The 21,714-nt window shown below is 39.6% G+C and overlaps 1 protein-coding gene across 2 annotated transcripts in view; it reads right to left on the reverse strand.

The window, feature by feature from the left end:
- Positions 1–21,714, reverse strand: part of MED14 (mediator complex subunit 14) — a 52,159-nt gene that overhangs the window by 24,871 nt on the left and 5,574 nt on the right. For both annotated transcript variants that reach the window (XM_037902523.2, XM_007064453.4), the window contains exons 3-16: positions 19,734–19,839; positions 18,185–18,358; positions 17,092–17,221; positions 15,219–15,347; positions 14,746–14,853; positions 13,722–13,854; positions 12,946–13,096; positions 10,648–10,759; positions 9,756–9,881; positions 8,956–9,034; positions 7,039–7,198; positions 6,417–6,611; positions 4,016–4,150; positions 3,455–3,531 (exon numbers count right to left, since the gene is read on the reverse strand). In XM_037902523.2, coding sequence (XP_037758451.1) covers positions 3,455–3,531; positions 4,016–4,150; positions 6,417–6,611; positions 7,039–7,198; positions 8,956–9,034; positions 9,756–9,881; positions 10,648–10,759; positions 12,946–13,096; positions 13,722–13,854; positions 14,746–14,853; positions 15,219–15,347; positions 17,092–17,221; positions 18,185–18,358; positions 19,734–19,839 — 1,815 coding nt within the window. The remainder of the gene's footprint in view (positions 1–3,454; positions 3,532–4,015; positions 4,151–6,416; positions 6,612–7,038; positions 7,199–8,955; positions 9,035–9,755; positions 9,882–10,647; positions 10,760–12,945; positions 13,097–13,721; positions 13,855–14,745; positions 14,854–15,218; positions 15,348–17,091; positions 17,222–18,184; positions 18,359–19,733; positions 19,840–21,714) is intronic.

Below are 21,714 nucleotides of genomic sequence, written 5' to 3' on the forward strand. Positions count from 1 at the left end.
AGAGAAACCCCTAGAGCAGTAGTTCCCAAACTGTGGGTCACAACCCCAATATGGGATCATCAGAACATGGGGTCACAGTGATCCCTATTGTGCGGAGGATGCTATTTTGCTCCACACAGCATGACTTTGCGCGTAGGATTGCCTGGCGTCCCATTTTCGACTGGAACACCTGGTCGAAAAGGAATCCTGGCAGCTCCGGTCAGCACTGCCGACTGGGCTGTTAAAAGTCCGATCAGAGGTGCTGTGCGTCTAAAGCAGGCTAGTCCCTACCTGTCTTGGCTCCACAGTGCACCACAGAAGCGGCCAGGACATCTGGCTCCTGGGGGGTGTGGGCCACGGGGCTCCGCACACTGCCACGACCTCCAGCCCCGGCTCGCACTCCCATTGGCCGGGAACTGCGGGCCAACGGGAGCTGCAGTAGCAGTGCCTGCAGGCGAGAGCAGTGCACAGAGCCTCCTGGACCCCCACACAGCTTAGGAGCCAGACCTGCTGGTGGCTTCCGGGGTGCAGTGTGGAGCCAGGACAGGCAGGAAGCCTGCCTTAGCCCGCTGACCAAGGGCCGCCCAAGGTAAGACTGCACCCCAACCCCCTGCCCTAGCCCTGAGCCCCCCTACCCAAACCCAGAGCCCCCTCCCACACCCTGAAACCCTCAGCCCCACCCCAAAGCCTGCAACCCCAGCCCAGAACCCATACCCCCTCCCTCAACCCCACAACCCCCTCCCACACTCTGAATGCCTCGGCCCTATCCCACCTCCAGCCTGGAGCTCCCTCCAGCACCCCAAACCCCTCATCCCCAGCCCCACCCCAGAGCGCGCAACCCAACCCAGTGTCCGTACCCCCTCCTTCAACCTGCAACCCCCTCCCACATTCCGAATCCCTCGGCCCCACCCCCCAGCCTGGAGCCCCCTCCTGCACCCTAAACCCCTCATCCCCAGCCCCACCCCAGAGCCCACACCCCAGCTGGAGCCCTCACCCCCTCCCACACCCCAACTCCCTGCCCCAACCCGCACCCTGAACCCCTCATTTATGGCCCCACACCGTAGCCCGCACCCCAAGTTAAAGCCCTCATTCTCCCCCTCCCCCCCCGCACCCCAAGCCCCTGCTCCAGCCCAATGAAAGTGAGTTAGGGTGGGGGAGAGCGAGCCATCAAGGGAGGGGGAAATGTAGTGAGCCGGGGGGAGGGACCTTGGGGAAAGGGCAAGGTAGGGGCAGGGCCTCAGGGAAGGGGTTAAAGTGTTCAGTTTTGTGCAATTAGAAAGTTGGCAACCCTATGTGCATGCGAGGTCACAATGCCTGGAGGATGCCATTTTGCTCTACAAAATAGCATCCTTGCACAGCATGACCTCACATGCACAATACTACTAGGTCACACTGTGCAGTCAATGTCATTTTATAGAACAAAATGGCGTTCTCCACGTGGCATTATCGCACACATATGGTGCGTGCAAGGTCACCCTGTGAAGGGGACACCATTTTGCTCTTCAAAACGATGTCCGCCATGCTCTTTGGGCTCCCAAGCTAAAAAGACTTCATTAAAATGGCGTCATGCAGGCAAAAAGTTTGGGAACCCCTCTCCTAGAGGGACTCTAAGTTGATGTAACTTGCATCTTCTTTCCAACACTTGGAAAGTTAAAAGTTGTTAAAAGTTCACATGCCCTCTACAGTCCTCCTTTCAAACTTGCTTAGACTTCATATATCCCTTTGAAACATGGAATATGGAGTATAAGGGCTTGTATACACAGTTGTGTACTGCTTTAACTATAGCTGTTTCTAAATCAGTAGTTAAAGCAGCACAACTTTAGGGTAGACATAGTTATACCAGTATAAAGGTGCTTTACCAGTAGAGCTTATTTTCATTACCAAAGTATGAAAAGGTTACATTACATTATACAAGAGGATTTTTTAAGATGGATATAAATCCTCTTGATTCAGGGTATAAGCTAGGCAATAAATGAGGGGGCTTAGGAAGAAACTTCCTCTACAAGCAGTTTCTCTCTTCAGGATTCCTCTAAAACAGCTGGTATTGGCCACTGTGGGAGACAGAACACTGAACCACATGCACCAATGGTCTGATCCAGCATGGCAATTCCTACATTACTGGCTTAAGCCATGACTACATCAGAGAACTCTCCTCATGAGCTATCACTACAGAGGTCACCTGCGGTTGCCTGAACCAGTTGTCTCTAGATATTAGGATCTGGGCCTACTGATGAGTATTCTCAGTGAAAAGCCCTCAGGTTAGGAATTAGCTTCCTTCCACTGGTCCATTAGAGCCCAAGTCTGTTGATCTTCAGAGCACAATACCAGGGACTCTTGTTAAAGCATTCAAGTTTTTGCTTGAGGACAAGTGATTTGAGATGTGGGGAAATAAAAATTGCTGGCTTCTACAGAACATCCCTTTTCTTTCACTTATTGAAAAAAGGTTTAGAATTATGTTAATTTCAGGTGTGCCAAAATACAAAAAAGGGCACACTTCAAATCTACAAAAATAAATGAAGAAGGAAGCACAGCTCAAGAAAACCATATACTGCTATATTAAAGCCTTCACCTGGCAGAAGGATGAGAAGGAAGCTGGTAAGAACTATGGGCTGGATGTATTAGTATAATTCACATTCCTGGAGAGAGGTACGGTGAAACGTCCCAAGCCAAGGTTCTAACCTCCCGATTGCTAAGAGATACACAGGAAACCTGGGACACAGGCTAGTTGTAGAATTGCAATTCCTGCCAAGGATGGTAGCAGGAGATGCTAGGTTAGCAAGCCATCTTTGGCTGGAACAAGGATGGACAGATCTTGGCTACGATTTTATCACGGAGGTCACGGAATCCTTGACCTCTAGAGACCTCCGTGACTTGAGCCTGCAGTGCCAGGGAGCTGCAGGGTCTCTCTGCCACCCATGGTGGCTGGGAACTGCAAGCTCCGGGCCGCCGCCCACGCGCTCTGGGCCGCCGCGGGAGGCGGAGATGCCCCAACCTGAGAGCCACAGGAGGTGGAGGAACCCAACAGTTCTGAGCCTGGGCAGAGTGGGGACCCTGCAGCTCCCCATTTTGCCATAAAAGTCAGGGATAGGTCACAAGCTTCTGTGAATTTTTCTTTATTGCCCATGACTTTTACTAAAAATACACAACAGAATCTTAGCCTTACTTATAGCTGCTGTGCATTTGTCATATTTGGAAGAGACAGAGACCACGCCCCTAAGCTGGTCAATTCTCATCTATGAGCAGACACCAGGACTGGCTGTTCCAACAATAAAGGGCAATATATTATTTTCCTACTCTTCCCCTCCCCACCACAGGCCACATTACCTTAAACGACTGGGGGTGTAAAATAAGCCATTGTTTAAAACGAAAATGCTTTTCAAAGTTTAGTGTTGCAAGGTGTCAAACTCTTTAAATGCTTCTTTTTCCTAATACTTTTCACGTACTTGATAAAATGAAGTGTATAACAATATCTTACTTTAATAAACGTATAGCATGGCTGAAGCCATCTCCTTCTACCTGTACTCCTTGGTGTGGAATCTCCATATTAGACAACTAAAGAAAAAGGAAGATTTCATTAAGTTATAACAAACAAACTCATGCGGGGGGGTGGCGGGGGAGGGGGAGGGAGAGAGAGTGTGCACTTTCCCGAAGTGTGTATCTTTCTACAAGTGACAGTTTCACATTCTGAGCATTGAAAATTGAGAACACAGGGGGCCACACTACAATCTCGTCTCCCCTTGACATCCCACTATCTCCCCTTTTCTCTCTTCACTGTCCCCTGTCCCCTTTCCCTCTCCAGAGCATCAGTTGTGGCAGGGAGTCACAGCTGCAGCTGGAGTAGGAGGACCATGCTCTAAAGCACTCAGTTGGCCCATGCAAACAGCTTCCTGACATTTAGATGGAAGGCAAAGAGGACTAGAGAAAGAGCAGTATGCAGGCATGTCAGAAGACATGTTAGCACATGCCCCCAAATATAGATAAATTAATCAGTTTGTATAAAGAAATTCCAGGAAAATTTTAATCTCATAATACTTACCTCCATACGAAGTCCTATAAATGGCATATTTGTATCGCACATTGCTACAAGATGAGCTAGGACTTTATTGAAGGCACACATTTCTCCAGACCGTTTTGGTTTCTTAGATTCTACAGAACACGGATCACCAGACAGCTAGAATTCAAACAGAGAAAGATGATATGTACTAATCTGTTTGGAATAAAAACGGTCACTCTGCAAAAATGTGATAATGCAGAACAAAACCTTGATCAGCTAATACTCATTGGGCACATATGGTTACTCTTAAGGGTTAGAGGACTCAATCGGGCTCATTTAAAACCATTTTATAATTTTTTCTCACAAAAGAATTTAGTGTTTAACACACTTTCCAACCTTCCTTGTGTAAACTAGTTTTACTGTGTCCACACACAGTACTCCCCCCAAAATATTATGGGTCAACCTGAAGTATCTTTCCACATAATGACGAGACCAACTCCTCAAAATTGGAGTTTTGGGACTTGCAATCTACATTACCTTACAATCCTTTAAATTCCCTCTGAATACTCACTTAAGCCACAAGACTTCAACAAACCTCCTACTTACACTTTTTACAGATTCACTGTATCATTGAAATATTTGAAATACACTAGCTTTTGCTCAATAATCACAGCATCTTATTGATGCTGCCTCATCCTTTCCCCTACCCCTTCTCACTGTCCAGTCACAGCCTCCTCATTGCATTATACCTGAAGTTAGTTTGTAACAAAGGAGCTCCCTGTGCAAACATCAGCAGACGACACTAAGGAACTGCAGCAAAAATGTAAAACGCAATCCTATAAACAAGCACTTTAAAATATATAAGATGGTATACTTTTGTAAAACAGGATACTGATAATGCATAAACATATCTGATATTTCGGAAACTAGAAAGGCTCCAGAACTGCCAAAATTATGTAGCATAGACAAGGGTCTAGTTAAGAAGAAAAGAAAAAAGAACCCCCCACACAAACAAGAGTTACTTAAACACAACTGAAATAACCAGGAATCACCACAATCATCCTGTTTATTTTTTAATGAAATACAAAGTCACACTTTAAACATTAGGTCCAAGAACACTCCACACTTAGGGTATGTCTACACTACAATTAGACACCTGCAGCTGGTCCATGCCAGCTGACTCAGGCTGGTGGGGCTCAAGCTAAGCAGCTATTTAATTGCAGTGTAGATGCTCAGGCTGGAGCCCAGGCCCTAGGACTCTGTGAAGTGGGAGGGTCCCAGAGCTCCAGCTGCAGCCCAAACATTTATACCACAATTAAACAGCCCTACAGCCCGAGCCAAAGTCAGCTGGCACAGGCCAACCACAGGTGTCTAACTGCAGTGTAGACATACCCATAGTCACATAGGACTGGGAGCTGAAAATTAATTTTCTAGATCTTGACCCTGCAGTGAGCACAACACAGACAGGCTCCTTGCAGGGGTCTCAGTGATGACTTCAGCAGAACTTTGCCATGCAGATCTCATTGTAGGATTAAAGTTTTAAAGTTTCCATACCAAGAAATGGTATAGATGATCTTGATAGCATAAAGCTGCCAAGTTCAAAACTGAACAAGAGCCCTTTAACTTTATTACCTTTCATACAGTCATCACGTTTTTAACTGGAAAATTTACACTATATAACTCCATCATGTGAACTCAAAGTTCTTTCCATCTATTCACCATTTCTTGTAAAATATCCCCCTAAAAAACCTTCTACATATAATCAATCCATGATAACACCAGGCAGAGTAAGCAAAGACTACTTAAAAAGGTAAATAGTTAAAACTGTATACATGTAAAAGCAAAATTTGGGGTTACTAGACTCTAGTGATTAAAAACAGATCAACTATTTGAGTATCAGAGTCAAGTTTAATTAAGTTACTATTACTATTCCAATATAACAAATTAATGTTGCCTTTATCTAACATCTACTTTATTTAAAATAAATATGTAAGCCCAGGTTGTCAAAACTAGTAGTAGTAAACTCAGAATGACTCAAGACCCCTAATCTGTTTGTATAGCTGCTAAAACAAGGGAAGACCATACACAGTGAAAGGGTATTTGACTAAAGTCTCATCTACAAATGGATCTATTATGGAATAAGGTAGGGTGTGTATTTAAAGCGCAATAACTTTACTGGAATAGCTACTGCAGAGTAGCTTATTACACAATAGCCATTCTGCTTCATTTCCCCATGTAGACAAGCCCTAATTGTTGTGAGATGTAAGTGACGCAACATTTCAAGTATGTCATTAGTAAAGCTGGCAGCGAGCCCCACAAGCTGCATTTAGCTTTGAACTGGAACAAATTAATCTTTTAGGTACTTATAATTCACCTACAACCAGACACTAGTCACAATCTGAGGGCAAACACAGATTGTCTGTTTCCATATGGAGGTACAAACCTTGCGCTTGGCACCGCCTTTTGCGTGTTTCCCACTTTTTGTGTCTAGCACCAACTCCTCTATGTTTGGTTTGAATTGCTGTAGTAAAAGTGCAGTAGCAGGGCTGTCATCTCCCTCAGGACAGCTCACAGAGAGAAAATGATTCTTGTACTCCAGTTCTGTGGGGTTGCCAGGAACTTCAAACATCTCTACCACCTATATTTAAAACAAAACATTCATTTTGAGAAGAACCTTGAAAAAAAATTAAAAAAACAAAAACAAAACAAACTAACTACATTAGGTTTTTTTCCTCTTCCAAAAACTATTTTGTCTCTTTCTAAAAAGATTATATTGTAGTAGGGAAAAGAACTCAGGAAGAGAAGGGAGACCAGCCTGCTAGGAAATAAAAAGAAAGCTAGAAGGCTTGTGGGGTAACAAAAACGGATTACATCCATACAAACCATATTGCTTAATAGACAGACCCTCAGAGCTAGAGAAATGGGGACTAGATGTTTAAAGCAATCATCACTGGTAGATAGTCTAACATGCTGTATTTAACAATTTAAAAAAAAAAAAAAAAAAGTGGTTGTTATGCTTTTGTCTCCAAGCACAAAGTTCAGAAAAGTGTTTTCCAACTACTTACAATGTAGTACTGTGGAAGGCGAGTGAGTTTGATAAACAGTTTGTGCTTGGAAAGGTTTCCTACAGGATGGCTAGCATAATTAGCTAGCTGCAATGTTTCACTGGTTACTGTAGGTAGATGTTTTATAGACTGTTTGCATCGCTGCTGTCCAAGCCAAAACCTTGCATTAAAAAAGAAACAAACATTAATGCTTTGAGTTTTTATGTATTAGAATGCTCCAAAACAATAAGTCATACAGGGTCACTATCAAATTAAAAGTTATATACAAAGTGAGGTTAAAGTTAATTACCCTAGACCAATAGGATTTTAAAAATTAGATTTACTTGTCACTATTAATGTTTATATTTTGTCTCCAGCAGCTTAGGTAACGATAATTCAATTTCATTTATTTATAGTTCATTTCACGCTTAGATTCTTACTGCTGCCACACTTGGATTTTAGAGACTACAGGGAAGTGTTCTTTCATTTGAGAACTATATTCAGTGAGATTTTAAAAGACTTTGCTGGAAACATTTCTGTAGGATTACACAAATAGAGAACACCTTAGAAAACCCTGAAGGTTTTAGTGAGTTCACAGTGTGGCCCCTTCCAACTTTACCATGACCCATTAAAGAAAACTTACTGAAGAAAAAAATTATTCTTACTTAGTGTTCTGGCAAGCCGTGTCACTATTTTTTAAACAGACATTGATACTGCACTATTCTGTTGGTTTCTGCTATTTTCTAGCACAATTATATGAACCTGAAATTTCAGGTATGAAGGCGGCCTGACCTGCATAGAAGATATTACAGCACATTTATCCTAATATTCTGACTCCAATTCAGTTTTATATTTGAGATATATACAATTGGATTCTGATCACACAGGCAAGACAACAAGTCACAGCTAGGTCTGAGAATGAGCCAGAGATACAGAGTTTGATTTTCAGATGTACTGAGTATCCAGTTTCTGTGGTCTCCAGCTGGAGTTTTGGGTGCTTGGAACCTCTGCAAGTCAGGATAATAATGCCCAAAAGTGAGCCTCCCATGTCCTAATGGCTGTTTTAGAATAGAGCAGAGCTGCCTCAAAGATTGCAATGCTATCTTGGCCTTCAGTTACAGGCCACAATTTGTAACACAGGAATGTTGATAATTTCCCAGGGTGCCAATAGAGTACGACTCTTACAGTAGTGTGCTGGGATTTTGGGGAGCTTCAGGGCAGCGGGGGAACAGAAGATGGGATTTTGTTTTCACATGGCTTTAAACAGTATTTGTACTATTTGTTACAGTCAGGCTTGGAAGGCTCTAGGGACATAAGGGCATACATTTTATTGAGTTAAAATTATTAGGTGCAGCAATCTTAGGGCTTCAGAGGACATCTAAATCTATAAGTTAGAACATACCTGAATGGTATAAACAGATCAAAACTGAAGTGCTAAAATAACTGGATAATAAGTGGAATGCATTATGCTGACAATGGGCAACTCCTGTTGCTTCCTCTGCTGCTACAAAGGGGAGATTTTTTTTGCAGCAGAACTAGTAACATTCAACTGTGTAAGAACGTGGGAGGAGGGAAATAGGATTTGGGGACACTGTGCAGGTCTGCACGCACGGTGAAATTTTGACCCTAATGAAGTCAGTAGGAGTTGGCATGGACTTCATATGAGCCAAGATTTCACCCATGCAGTATTGCGAAGCCCAACTACAAAGGAGCTCCTTGTGCAAACTCACATGGGGAGGGATTTTCAGACAGAGTGGGATAAAGGCAGGCTAGGAAAGGGTTACGGAGTCTACTTCAGCAGAGGGAAGAGGAGATAGCCAGCACCCTAACTTACTTGCGATAGGGAAAGGATACGTCCCCCACAATGCTAAAGAACTTATTCTTATATGTTATAATTCATAATATGTAAGTTAAATGAATAATTCCAAGATCACCTACTTGAGCTGTTGAAGCCAAGGGATAATGCGTTTCATGTCATCATTGACTGACTTCTCTACGTCATCCAGTGTCAGCTGGTCTATAAAAATGTAAATATTTAAGTGAGCAAAAAGTCTAACATCTACTTTGTAAATAGTGAAATTTGGACCTCTGAGTAAGAGGCAACTTCTTGTATTTGTCTAATTTGATTGATAGAGATAGAGATATGTGTATATATATATAAATATATATATATATACACACACACACACACACACTTAAAAGTGAGCAATAACTTTTGAAATACTACCCCAGCACAAAAAATTAGTTATACTGTTCTGAAAAACTAACCTATTTCCACTTTTCTCATACAATTTGAAACTTAAGTCACCGAACCTGTTAGCCATGCTGTGCTGAATACACACATACAAGAGCAGAATCTTACAACCTGTTAGGTCAGACCAGTTGTTTACACAGAACTCTAAATATAATGTGCATTAAATCACTCCATCCAATAAAAGCACCATCCAATCATGATGAATCATACAAAATATGCAATTTAAACAACGCCTAACTATTTAGTATGTATTGTAAAAGGATTAAGCATTCAAAATATCTTAAATTAATTGCAAATCCAGTCACATTAAGGATTTGTAAATTTATATACCTAATTTTAGACCAAGACTGCAACATTCACTCATGTAAGCCTTATTCATCTACATAGTTCCATGGAGTCAGTGGAATCACTCACATGAAGTTTACTCACATAAAGGAAGCAAGATTAGAGCCTTTATGAAGTATGACCTATTTCACCTACTTACCGATTCCATAAAGCATTAGTTGGAACATTCCAGAATGAAGATCTACAAAAATGTGAAGACATTCTGATCGATCACATGGCTCCAAAATTGGAACAACAAGAGTTGGAAGAGCCGTCTCAATGAATGCTAAATAAAAATTAAAATTACTACATTGCACATGACGTTCTGATCCACTTAATTAAACAATGGCCCATCACAGTCAACCAAACCTAGGATCCTAATCCTGCCAATCCATATCAGTAATCCTCACTTGTAAGTACTCCCACCAAATTCAGCAGGACTATTTGCACATTACCTCATTTCTCATGCAAGTAAGGAGTCGCAAGAAAAAAGGCCCCTATGTTGAAACAAGGTTAATGCTGGAAAAGCAGCCAGAAAAAGCAATTTATAGTTAAGGGAGAACGGTCAAATCCCTAACACCTACTAATAACAGGATGCATAAAGAACATTGAAGACCCTATCCAACTGCTATCAGTTTCAACAGGAGTTGGATCAGACATAAGTGCTCAATCCAAAGGGTACTGAAGTCATTGAAAGGACTTTTATTTCTTTTTGAATATAACAAGTTTCAGACTAGAAGACTTCAGCCCCTCCATCCAAAACATAATGCACTACAAACTTTAGCTTCTGTGCTATATGTAAAATTAGATATTATCTGCTGGGAACAAGTTAAGTACGTAAACTTTCCAAAGCAGCTATCAATGTATGATGACTTGAAACCATATCTTGCTGCTTGTGAATACACTTTACTTTTTTTAAACTTATCATTAAGCTAAAAGAAGCACTGAGAAACAAGGAACTGAGAAGTGAGGGGGACAAAGATGACAAAACCATTTACATACACAATAAAGGAAATAAGATTAAATGTAGAAGTCATAACAAACACACATACAATTGTCATTAACATTGTAGCTCTTAAGGATGGCTTTCAGCTCCTGAAGTTTCTGATGAGATCTCGCATGCACGCTGTCTATTAAGAGTTTTTCTATTGATAAGTGGTCAATCTGTAGAAATAAAATTACAAGAGCAAGTTTAAAATAAAATCTAGGTACTATGAGAGGAACTTGTAATACATTTGAATAAGACTTCCTAACTTTACAAGTGAACATTTTAGATTGGTTTACTGTACAATTCTCTGTGAACCTTAATACACCATAAATTTGTACCCACAACTAAAGTATGTCTGGCCAACATCAAAATAACCTTAGCTCTGCCCCTAGTGCAGCAACTTAACACCGAAGGATAATTGGGGGAGAGACAACTAGAAGAACTTACAGCTTGTCTGCAGAGAAAAGATTCAAAAGTTATACTGGTATAACTGCCCATGTGGAAACACTTTATTTTGGAGTAAGAGGGGCTTTTTTTGGCTTAGCTTAAACCATTTCCAAAAAGACAGAAGCTAACCTGAAAAATGCCCTCTTTATACCAGAATAAAAGTGTGTCTACTCAGGGTTAGATCAATATAACTATAGTGGTTTAAATTCACACTTTTGCTAATACTATAGCATGTAAGACAAGCTCTCAGAAACAAATCTTACCCATCCATAACAAAGGGTTTCAACTCAGTGACCAATAGCAGTGGAACTCCTTCCTCATAATCACATATTGGATGACTCCAGTTTCTTCTACAACCATACAAAAACCACAACAAATATTGTACAACAGCCTGCTTAGACAAACAGCTCACTTCAAGTCATCATTCTCCATTAAGACTCCATAGATTCATCTGTCTTAAGATTTTTGTTTTGTTTAGGCCCTTACTACTATGATGTCTTACTGTCAATCTACCCAATGTGATTATTATGCAAACAACAATAAATACAGAGGGAGTGCGTAACTATGCATACAAGGTCTCTAGGCTCAGATCACCAAGTTAGAAGAGTGAGATGAAATGAACCAGTGTGTGGTAAGTCATGAACTGAAAATGGCTTCACACATACCTCTATAAACTGCAGTCTTGTTTTAGGAAGGGTGCTCAAACACATGCTTGAGTTCCACTAATGTCAGTGGGACTTACACACATGTTGAAAATTAAGCATGTGCTTTTCTGACTTGGGGCCTAATAATTACACTGTAAACTCCTTATATTTGTTATGAAGTAAGCCGGAAAGTGGGAGGAAGGTCATGGTACAGTTACTACATCAGTGGCTATCAGCCAACTATTGTCCAAACTTCTTAAAAGACTGCGGGGTGCAGAGTCCTTCATCCTTACAATGAAAGGGTTGACAGGATCAAGCCTTAGGTATGAAGAGAACAAAGAATGGAAGATCAGGGGCTAAGGTTACTTCTAGAGGGGCAGAGTTAAGGTTTGTTTTGTGCTGTAAAGACTTCCCACTGTAAGGATGTTCATGATGGTTTGAGAATCATATAACTAACCTGAGTTAACTATTTCTATTGCTTACTTTTTATGGTAAGCACTGGTATCAGCATGTCACAATTTGACTTAACAAGGAAGTTACAAAAGACTTAATTACTTAAAAATTCAGGGCAACAGAGGTTTGTTTTGCCAAACTTAACTAGTACCATGTCAAGGGAAGTTACCAAAGTAAATATCGCACCCAAATAGGAATGAGGGTTATAGTTATTTATTTCAGACCACTCTGACTATCCCCACATATTTTGTTAGTTTAAGATCAGGGGCATTAGTAGATTAAAGATTCAATAAATCAGACCAGTGAGATTATCTACAGTTACTGTGCAGAATTAAGTTGTACATTTCTAAAAACTGAATATGTATTAAACTTTTAGGATAATACTTATAAATACAGGCCAAGGTTTTCAAACATGACTAGTAGTTTTGGGTGGCCAACTCGAGACACTCTGAAGAGGCCTATTTTCAGAGGGCGAGTATGTGGGAACTCCTGAAAATTAGACCTTTCAAGATGTCTCAAGCTGGCCACACAAAATCACTAGTTACTTTTTAAACTCTTTGCCATAGTTTCCACCACCCCTTTGTGGTGCAGTAAGTGAGGCATTCAGAAATTTTATAGTAATCTGTGAAATATCCTCTAGATCAGCAATTTGTGGAGGTCACAAAAGAAATGGCACCTAACCAAGAACAGAATTTGATACTGAACTAGAGTCTGAACTCTTTGAATAGAATCTGGTAGTGAGACTATGTATTAACTCAATATAGTTAAAAATGCTTGATTTAGAAAACTAAATGCCTGCTGCAGCTGGAGAGCCTTACCTTCATGGCTCTTTCCATTAATTTGGAGTCACAAGCTGGCAGGGGAGGTTCATGGGAAATTTGCAAGGGTTTTGAGACATCACTCTCATCAATTTTAATGGTGACCTTGTGCAGAGATGCAGTTCCTGTTTTTCTCCCAACCACCTGTTGGCTTAAAATTAAAAAAAATGCAATATTAAATAATTTTATATTTTAAAACAGTCTAAAGGTTATTCTTGCTGAAGCACTCCAAGCCATGTGGTGATATTACAGCTAGTGTAATCATAGTGAGGAGGAAGACGTTTCTTCAGTAGTCAATATTTGATTACAAAAGCATTGCACAGAAAACATTAAGCCAGTTGCGCTACATTAAAAGTGATTAGAAGAATAGTGATAAAATGAAATATTTAAACTGAGCACATAAATTAGCTTACAAGACTCACTACTTGCAAGATATCAAGTAAGATGTCAGATTAAAGCATATTAGATATATGAATCAAAACAGCATCAACAGTTACGCTAGCTAATATATGGCACCTAAATAAATGTGGTTCAATTTTCTGAGGCACTCAGCACCCACTATCCCCACCTAAGTCAATATGATGTGAAGGTGCTCAGCATTTCTGAAATTCAGACCACATATTTAGGTGATTAAATATGGTAGTTGAGGAGACCTAGCTTTCAAAATTCAGGTTTGAAAATTCTGGCTAAGTTTATTAATTACAAATACACCAACATTTAAGAGTCTTCTTGCATGTCTTTCAGCATAAATAAGTCCTTAAAATTATTTAACTTACTTCCAAACAGAGAGTGAGAGACACTTCCCTGCATGATATCGTTCCACTTGCACAAGGTCACCCCAACGTTCCCGAATCAGCATTAGTGTTTGTGAATGCAAAACTTCTAATTGAAGCGATAAGCAGAAGGAGTCTAATGAATGGAGTTAAGCAAATACAAACACCCTCTGTATGCTATACCAATTCACAGTAAGACAACAGAACATCACAGATCTTTTCTATGGTCCTTTATACATACTCATTGCTTCCCCAAAACAGATAAATACTTGGTGGTTGTTTATTTTTGTACAGTGTCAAGTATTTTTCAAAGCTGTCTTTATCTAACTTCTTGCACAGCATCCTGTCTTAGAAAAGAGTACCCTAGAAGTTTAACTGCTTCAGATATTTGAAATCAGACTGCCTTTTGGTGATGGGAGAATATTACAAGAAATGCAGTTCATAATGAAGTTGGTAGAAAAAACTTACATTCTTGTTATTACACTACAAGCTTATCTTAAGAACGTTTTTATTTTTGCATAGAATCACTTGTTTCATTGACAAGTATTTCACACTACCCAAATATTAATTTATCCCTTGTGTGAACGAAGTCAGTGTAATGACTCATGCATAAATTATTTTCCACTTTACTGTCCACAGTTTGTAGACTTTTGTTGCACCTATTAGTCAATAAAGATTGTTGGCTACTGCACCTTGAAAGTCAGCATTTTATTCTAGATCATTTGCCACATGCAGCTACCCAAGTGTTGTAGGGGTAAACAGTTTAGTACACAAAGCTACCCATCCTGTTTGCTTCCTGGTGACCTGAACAATCAAGTGAATGACACAATCCAGGTAAGTATTAGACACTGCTTCTTGCAATGAATCTTTCCTGCTGGACCATAGGAATAACCCCAAAGACCATTTCCTCTACGCTAATGGGCATTATCCTTGAGCTTAACAGCATTTGTGTTCTCTTTTGAGCTCTAATCACTAGAGGGTGAGGCTATTACATCATTCTATTAAAAAGCCATCTTTGGAAGGATACGTAGGCAGCTGTACATGTCCTGAAGTGGTTTCTCATCAGCAAAGAGTCGAGACTGAACCAACTGATGAATGAAGCTGATCTGCATACTATGAACCAAAGCTCGACCATCTTCCATGAATTAAAAATAGTTCACATTAGAGATCTAGACATCAAGTCATTTTAGGAAAAGACTACCACACTGAAGAGCTTCCAAAAGGTTAAAAGGTATTTAGCAACTTGGGTTCTACTGAAAAGAAACAGTTTTCTCAGTATATTTGGGGAAATGCCATTGAGACTGTACCCCTAAAGGTAAAAAGTACACAGAGCAAGGTGGTGAAAAACTGGACAATATGTATGATTTATCCATATCAAGTTGGTAGAGTGCAAACATAGGCTGTACAATTAGTTTTAATGCTGATTAATAAAACACCATTTTCAGAGCAGCTCCTCAGATCAACATTAAGAAAGTAAAAATAAAAGACGTCTGATGTTACCTCCAGTCTCTTTGTCCTCAACCAGAATTTCCAGTTTGAGGAGGCGCCATGGAACGTCAGGGTCATCTCCCATCACTGTCAAGGTAGCTTCAAACTCCCCCTCAACTCGAAATTTCACACGGCCATTAGCTAGGAGAAAGTTCAAGCTAGTTTTTTTATGCTCAGCATGCTAAACAGGCCCTCAAACTTTAAAGTGCAAGAAGACTTCCAATATAAAACAAAATTAATCTTTTATGATCCCTAGTCTGCTACCTGCATTTCTATAAAAATTTAGTCAACTATTAATGTTTGTGAAAGCAGAAATACCAGCCAGCACAGTGTGGGCACATCCCATGTAAATTTCCTTAAACAGTATTACTTTAGTCAGGACTTGTAACACACCTGTCAGTTCAGTATAGATTATCTCCTGAGCAGCCTGCAGACACTGAATCACATGAAAAAAATATTTAACTGGTAGTTTAACATTTCCAGAAATGAAAGGCTAATGAACTACTTCACCAATCACTAAGAATGCATCTTCAATTATGGAGACTATACCAGAACACCCTCTACTGTAGATGCAGCCTACACTGATAGAAGAAGTTTTTCCTGTCAGTGCAGGAACACTGCTTCCCTGAATAACATAGCTGCGTCTGCACTGGTCTGAACAACTGTTTTTTCACCCCCACACTGACATGGCTACGCCAATAACAGCATTCATTGTAGACCAAGCCTGAAATTCTAGCCTTATCTTTTTATTCTTTAATGCACACAAGTGTACAAAGTGCCCTGTGCGTGCCCCCAAGTGAGAGTTCAAGCATTTACAAATTTGCGAACACCCAACTTTAGTACAAGTAATGCACCTTGATGAAGGCTACCCATACCAAGTTTGACCTTTTATAGTTCCATCCGCAGGTGTGAGAGATTCTGACACACACACAAGCAAGGCTATTTAGGCCATCTATCTGTCTTAGATATTTATTCCAAGAACACCTTTGTGAGCAGTATTATCTCTACTTTAGATAGGGAACCAAGGCACAGAAGACTGAATTGCCCAAGGTCCAAAGGAAGTCCATCGTGGAACAGGAAACCCAAGTCTCAGATTAGCACCATAGCCACTGGACCATCCTTCCACTCAAGGGCCACTGCAATCATGTGACTAAGTATGCCATATGATTATATAACTTACCATTCTTTTACAAAGGCCACAATGGGTAAAATTTTCAAAAGGAACAGAGTCACTTAAGTACTTTTGAAATTTTTACCAAATACTACACATTTAGACAGAGTAACTGACAAATCCAGAAAATTCAAAGATTAAAAACCCAAGTCAGTTACCCTGCCTAGAGAAAAATGGATCCAATACTGACGTTTCAATGACTTCATATTTACTGTTACATGCACTAATGGACAATTTTAAATGCAAAACCCTAGTTGCTAAAATCAGGTTATTAGTTAACACCAATGGTAAAATGAGCCACAGGAAATGAGGGTGGGAAGAAACAGAAAGGTGAGGCCATTTTGTCTACCAAGCATCAGTAGGGGAGGACACAGAGTAGGAGCAGACCCCTGATCACTAGAAACTGTGCAGAAATATAAGAAACAATGGCTCATGAAGACCAATGCTACAGTCAGAACAGAAGAGCAACCTTTCCTTCTGTTGTCAAAGTAGGGCTTTTTGGAGATTTGTACGGTGGGTTTAAATAAGACTATATGACTCCCAATTCTTTCAGGCTGTGGGAAGTATGTACACTAATGTCCCATAGGGGCAGGGTTTCAACCTTTTTAGATGCTTAGAAACTTTTTCCCAGTCATGTTTTAGTTAAAAGTCTAAAATCACTATTTTAATTAGCCTGAAACAATTGAGTCTTTAAAAGTAACTTCAGGTCCTTACCAACTGTAAGGTTCGCCAACTGTGGAGGAAGATCTGTAGTCACCAGTCGATGTCGAAGAATCTGGTTTAGCTGATGAAGTGTGGTTTGCTTTTCATTTTTTGTTATTGGGTCAGGAGGAATTATTTTATCCTGTTAAAGTAAGTATCAACATGTCTATATCTCTCAAACTGAAGTAAAACCACTACTAAATAAATTAACTTTCATAAATGATACAGAAGACTAACACTGGAAGTCTGAAAGTAGAATAGGAGGCAGTATTTATATTTAAGCAGGCAGTTTTAAAACATGCATTCCATAGCCTCTTGAATTTGCCTTCCAATGAACTGGATTGTGCCCTAGACAAACCACCTTATATTTAGGAAGAAATCACTAAACTCAGCCCACTTTAGACTATTGTAGACCTTGTACATCAAGTTGCCTTAGTATTCTTAAATGATATTGCTACAAAAATTAAGGTTGATAGCCAGATTTTTATATTTAAAAGAAAAACAATCTAAAGTTCTATGGTCTTACATGACTTCAGAAAAGCTTGCTTAACCAGAATGCAAGCTAAACAAGGAAATTACAAAGCAGCATTAAAGATAGCTGAAGGTGTTTCCATGGATCTCTAGATACAAAAAAGGCAGCTGTTTAATCCTGGAGGGATACTATAATAGCATGTATTAAGAGGATCATCGCTACAACCAGAGACAGTGTGAGCAGCAGATTTCAATCTCATTTTAGGTTAGTTGTATATTTTTCTGGGGTTTTGGTTTAGTGTGTGCAAATACCAATAAATGACTGACAAAAAAGGAAAAAGGTTTGTTACTATGTTGGGTCCTAGAGCAGAAGTAGTCTAGCAAGATAGAATCCTTGATAGGGAAAAGTTAGCCTGTTAATAAGAAATATTCTAAATATAAACAAGTTAGAATTTTGCACATTTTATAATTGGTTCTGTATTAGCATGCACTTTAAAGAGAAATATGTACTTTATCTGCAGTAATTACAGGAGGAGAAAGAGGTTTCACACCGTTAGTTTCATTAGTTTGTGTTTGTTACCTGATAAGATATTTTAGGAGGGATCTTTTTCAGCTATACTGTAAAGACATTTACCCTTATACATGTTGGGAGACGTGGATATGACCCAGTTGTCAACACATCAATAGCATATGGGATAGCAAAACTGGGCAGGCGAGCATGAACCAAAGCATCTCTAGCTAGTGATGCCAGACGATCAGCAGTGTCCACAAAAAGGATAGCTTGTTGATCTAGAAAACTTGATATCATCTATAAAAGAGAAAAAAAAAATACTGACTGCTGAAGTCAATCCCTTGCCCAAAGTATCTCTAAATAGTATTTCCCCCTTTTCTCTCCCTCCACCCCCCACAATTCAAAAAAGCCTATATTTGGGGTGAGGTGAAAGGAATATTTTGGTAGTTTCTTAAATAAATACTTAATCAAGGACATTTATACATTTTATTTCTCCCATCACCAAATCCTTTATAGATAAAAATACCAGATTCCCACTCTTTAATCAAAGGTAAGTACCTCATTTCACTTCTACTACAGGGTGGTTCAAGTCTGAATTTAAGAAACTCCTAGGGAAGGAAGACAAGTTCAGGGAGCTTAGTTGGAACAGTCCTAGCTCCTGCCTTTGCACTACAATTTAAAGTTCTCTGAGAACAGAGCTTCCATTAGTGGGTGGCAGCTCTCTTTACTTCTCTTCACAGAGCATGTGGAAAATGTGAATGGGACCTTGGAGTTTTTTATTTATTTATTTTTTAAGTAATTTCACAAATGCTTCATCTGTGGGATATCCATCACCAGAATTAGGAGAAGAAGAGTATTTTGGAGGCAGTGTTGCTGTACCTGTGTCAATCCCAGTATATTTTAGAGACAAGGTGGGTGAGGTAAAATCTTTTATTGAACCAACTTCCATTGGTGAGAGAGACAAACTTTTGTGCTTACACAGATCTCATCTTCAGGTCTGGGAAATGTACTCATTGGTCCAATAAAAGATCTCTCATCCACCTTGTGTGTCTAGTATTTTGGATGGAATGTTAAGGAGAATCATTTGGTTTCAGCTTGTACTCCACAACAGAGGTTTCCACTCCTACATACTATGGTACATTTGTGGCAGTTAATTTGCAGACTGTTACTGGATTACCGCCATACTTATTTATATTCTGCCAATAAAGTGACTTTTTGCAACATGCTGGACTTTGAACTCATTTAACCAACAGCAGGACTTTACTATCTCACAGTGCCTACATAATGCAACCAAGTGTAACAATAAGAACTAGTGCTGAGATCAATGCCCCTGCCCTTCACCCCCACCCCATCTCCTAACCTCCAAATGTTCTCACTCCTGATAAAATAATATTGAAGACAATATGCAGTCATGCCTTTTGCTTTCCCTATTCATGAGTTTTTGGGGTTTACTGCAACAGTATAACTGTCTCTTAAAGAGAAGCGACATTACTACTATAAAAATAACTTACAATTATTGAACAGAACGAGGAGAGCAATGTACATTTCACGTACATTATCATATGGAATCTGGCTTTTTTAATGTGAGCATTTTATAATCTATTCAGAAGGTACTAAAAAGCCCACCGACAAGTTTTAGGTCATTTTATACCAAGTTAAGTTGCTAACTTACCGCACATTTTTCCACTTTCCCAGCATTGTTAGCCCATTTTACTAAGGCTAATAATCGAACAAACAGTTGACGTGTGCGGCTTGCAAACTGCACAATTTCTATTTTTCTGTAAAATAAAAAAATCAAGAGTTAAGTCAGTACTGAAACATCTCACAAAGCTGCAGTTCAGTTGCAGTGCAGTTTGCTAAAGACAATTACATAGAAAATGCCATGCATCACATAAAGTTTATACTTTGCATAATGTAGCATCAATTTCAATTGTACAATTTTTTTCCCCACAACATGGTTTAATCTTTTTATACATCAGGGCATGGTGCTGAGGAGTCAAAATTCAGGATGCCTTCCTGAGACTTTTGTTTTTTTCCTCTTTACTTGCAGAAATGCTACATGTCCAGTCCTTCCCCCCTTCTCCCTCCCCACATTTTTAACAATTACTCTATTAGATACTGGCCACAGCCTATATCCATAGCCCCATCTGTACTCTTCACCACAGCAGAAGCCTGTCTATAGCAGATAAGAAAGGCAGAGAGTAATACTTGGATCTCAATTCACGCTTTCGTTCCAGTCTGTAAGACGCCATCTACAGTATGGGAAGCTTCTGATCTCACATAATTTGGTCAGAACCTATTGACTTCCAAGGAGTTACTTTGAACTTACACAATTCTTTGCTGTAAATGCTGCTGCAAGGTTTAAGCTACATTAAGCAATTCACAAAAAAAAAATAAAAAATAAAAAAATTTGTAGTCAATAAAGATACATAAATTTAAGGCCAGAAGGGACCATTATGACAACCTAGTCTGGTCTCCTGCAAGACACAGGACACAGAACCTCATCCAGTAATTTCTGCATCAAGCCAAAAAAAATTGTTGGTACTAAAGCATGTTTTAGAAATATATCCTGTCTTGTAAGACTTCAAGTGATGGAGAAATCACCACATCCATAGGCAAGATGTTCTAACAGTTACATTTAAAAATTTGCATCTTGTTTTTAATCTGGAATTTTCTAGCTTCAGTTTCCAACCACAGGTTCTCATTGCATCTTCCTGGTAGATTAAAGAGCATTCTATTATAAGAAATCTCTGGCTCATGTAAGCATTTCTAGTCACGATCTAGTCATCTCATAATCTATTTAGCCTATGCTAGGGAAGGTCAAGCCCCTTAAATCACACTATAGTGTTATTTTCCAGACTGCAAGTCCATTTTGTAGCTCTTTTCTGAACCTTCTCCAATTTTTCAACAACTTTTTTGAAGTGTTAGGACCAGAACAGGACACAGTATTCGAATAATGGTCTCACTAATGTCCTATACAGAGGTAATACCACCCTCCTGCTACTATTACTACTAGTAGTAGTATATAGTCCTCAGTTTATCATGGACCCCGTTAGCTAGAGCATTGAACAGTCAGCTCAAATTCAACTGGTTATCCATCACTATCCTTAAAAGCCTTTTATAGAGCCACTGCATTCCAAGATATAGTCCCCCATCATGTAAATGTGACCTACAGTCTTTGTTCTTAGATGTATGAGCTTGCATCTGGCTTTATTAAGAGACATATTGTTTGATAAAGATGGCTCTTCAAAAGGTAGTGTAAAGCCTGTATAAAACAAGTAAGTATAAAAGAAGAGCATAACAGATTTTCTGATCACTACGTAAGAGAGATCACTAAAAAGCCTGCTCCTCTGTATTAATGGATATTTAGCAAGTATAAAAAAAAATTGTCCAGAAGGTAGATTAGGAGTGAAGTAGGAGTAAATAACTCTTGCCATTAGGAGGCAAAGTCAGTCAATGTTTCAGAGCTATTACTGTAACTTAATATTTATTTTTAATTACTAAAACCTTACGTTAAAACAAATTCAAAAGTTTTGCTTTTTAATTAAAAAAGTAGATTCTTTTAATCCTCCTGTGTAGACAGGGCCCTTAATGCAAATTAAAATGACATCTACTGTTGTTGAGACATAACACCTCATTCACTGACTAAAAAC

Source organism: Chelonia mydas, chromosome 1 (genome assembly GCF_015237465.2).
Source record: "Chelonia mydas isolate rCheMyd1 chromosome 1, rCheMyd1.pri.v2, whole genome shotgun sequence".
NCBI classification, from domain to species: Eukaryota; Metazoa; Chordata; order Testudines; family Cheloniidae; genus Chelonia; species Chelonia mydas.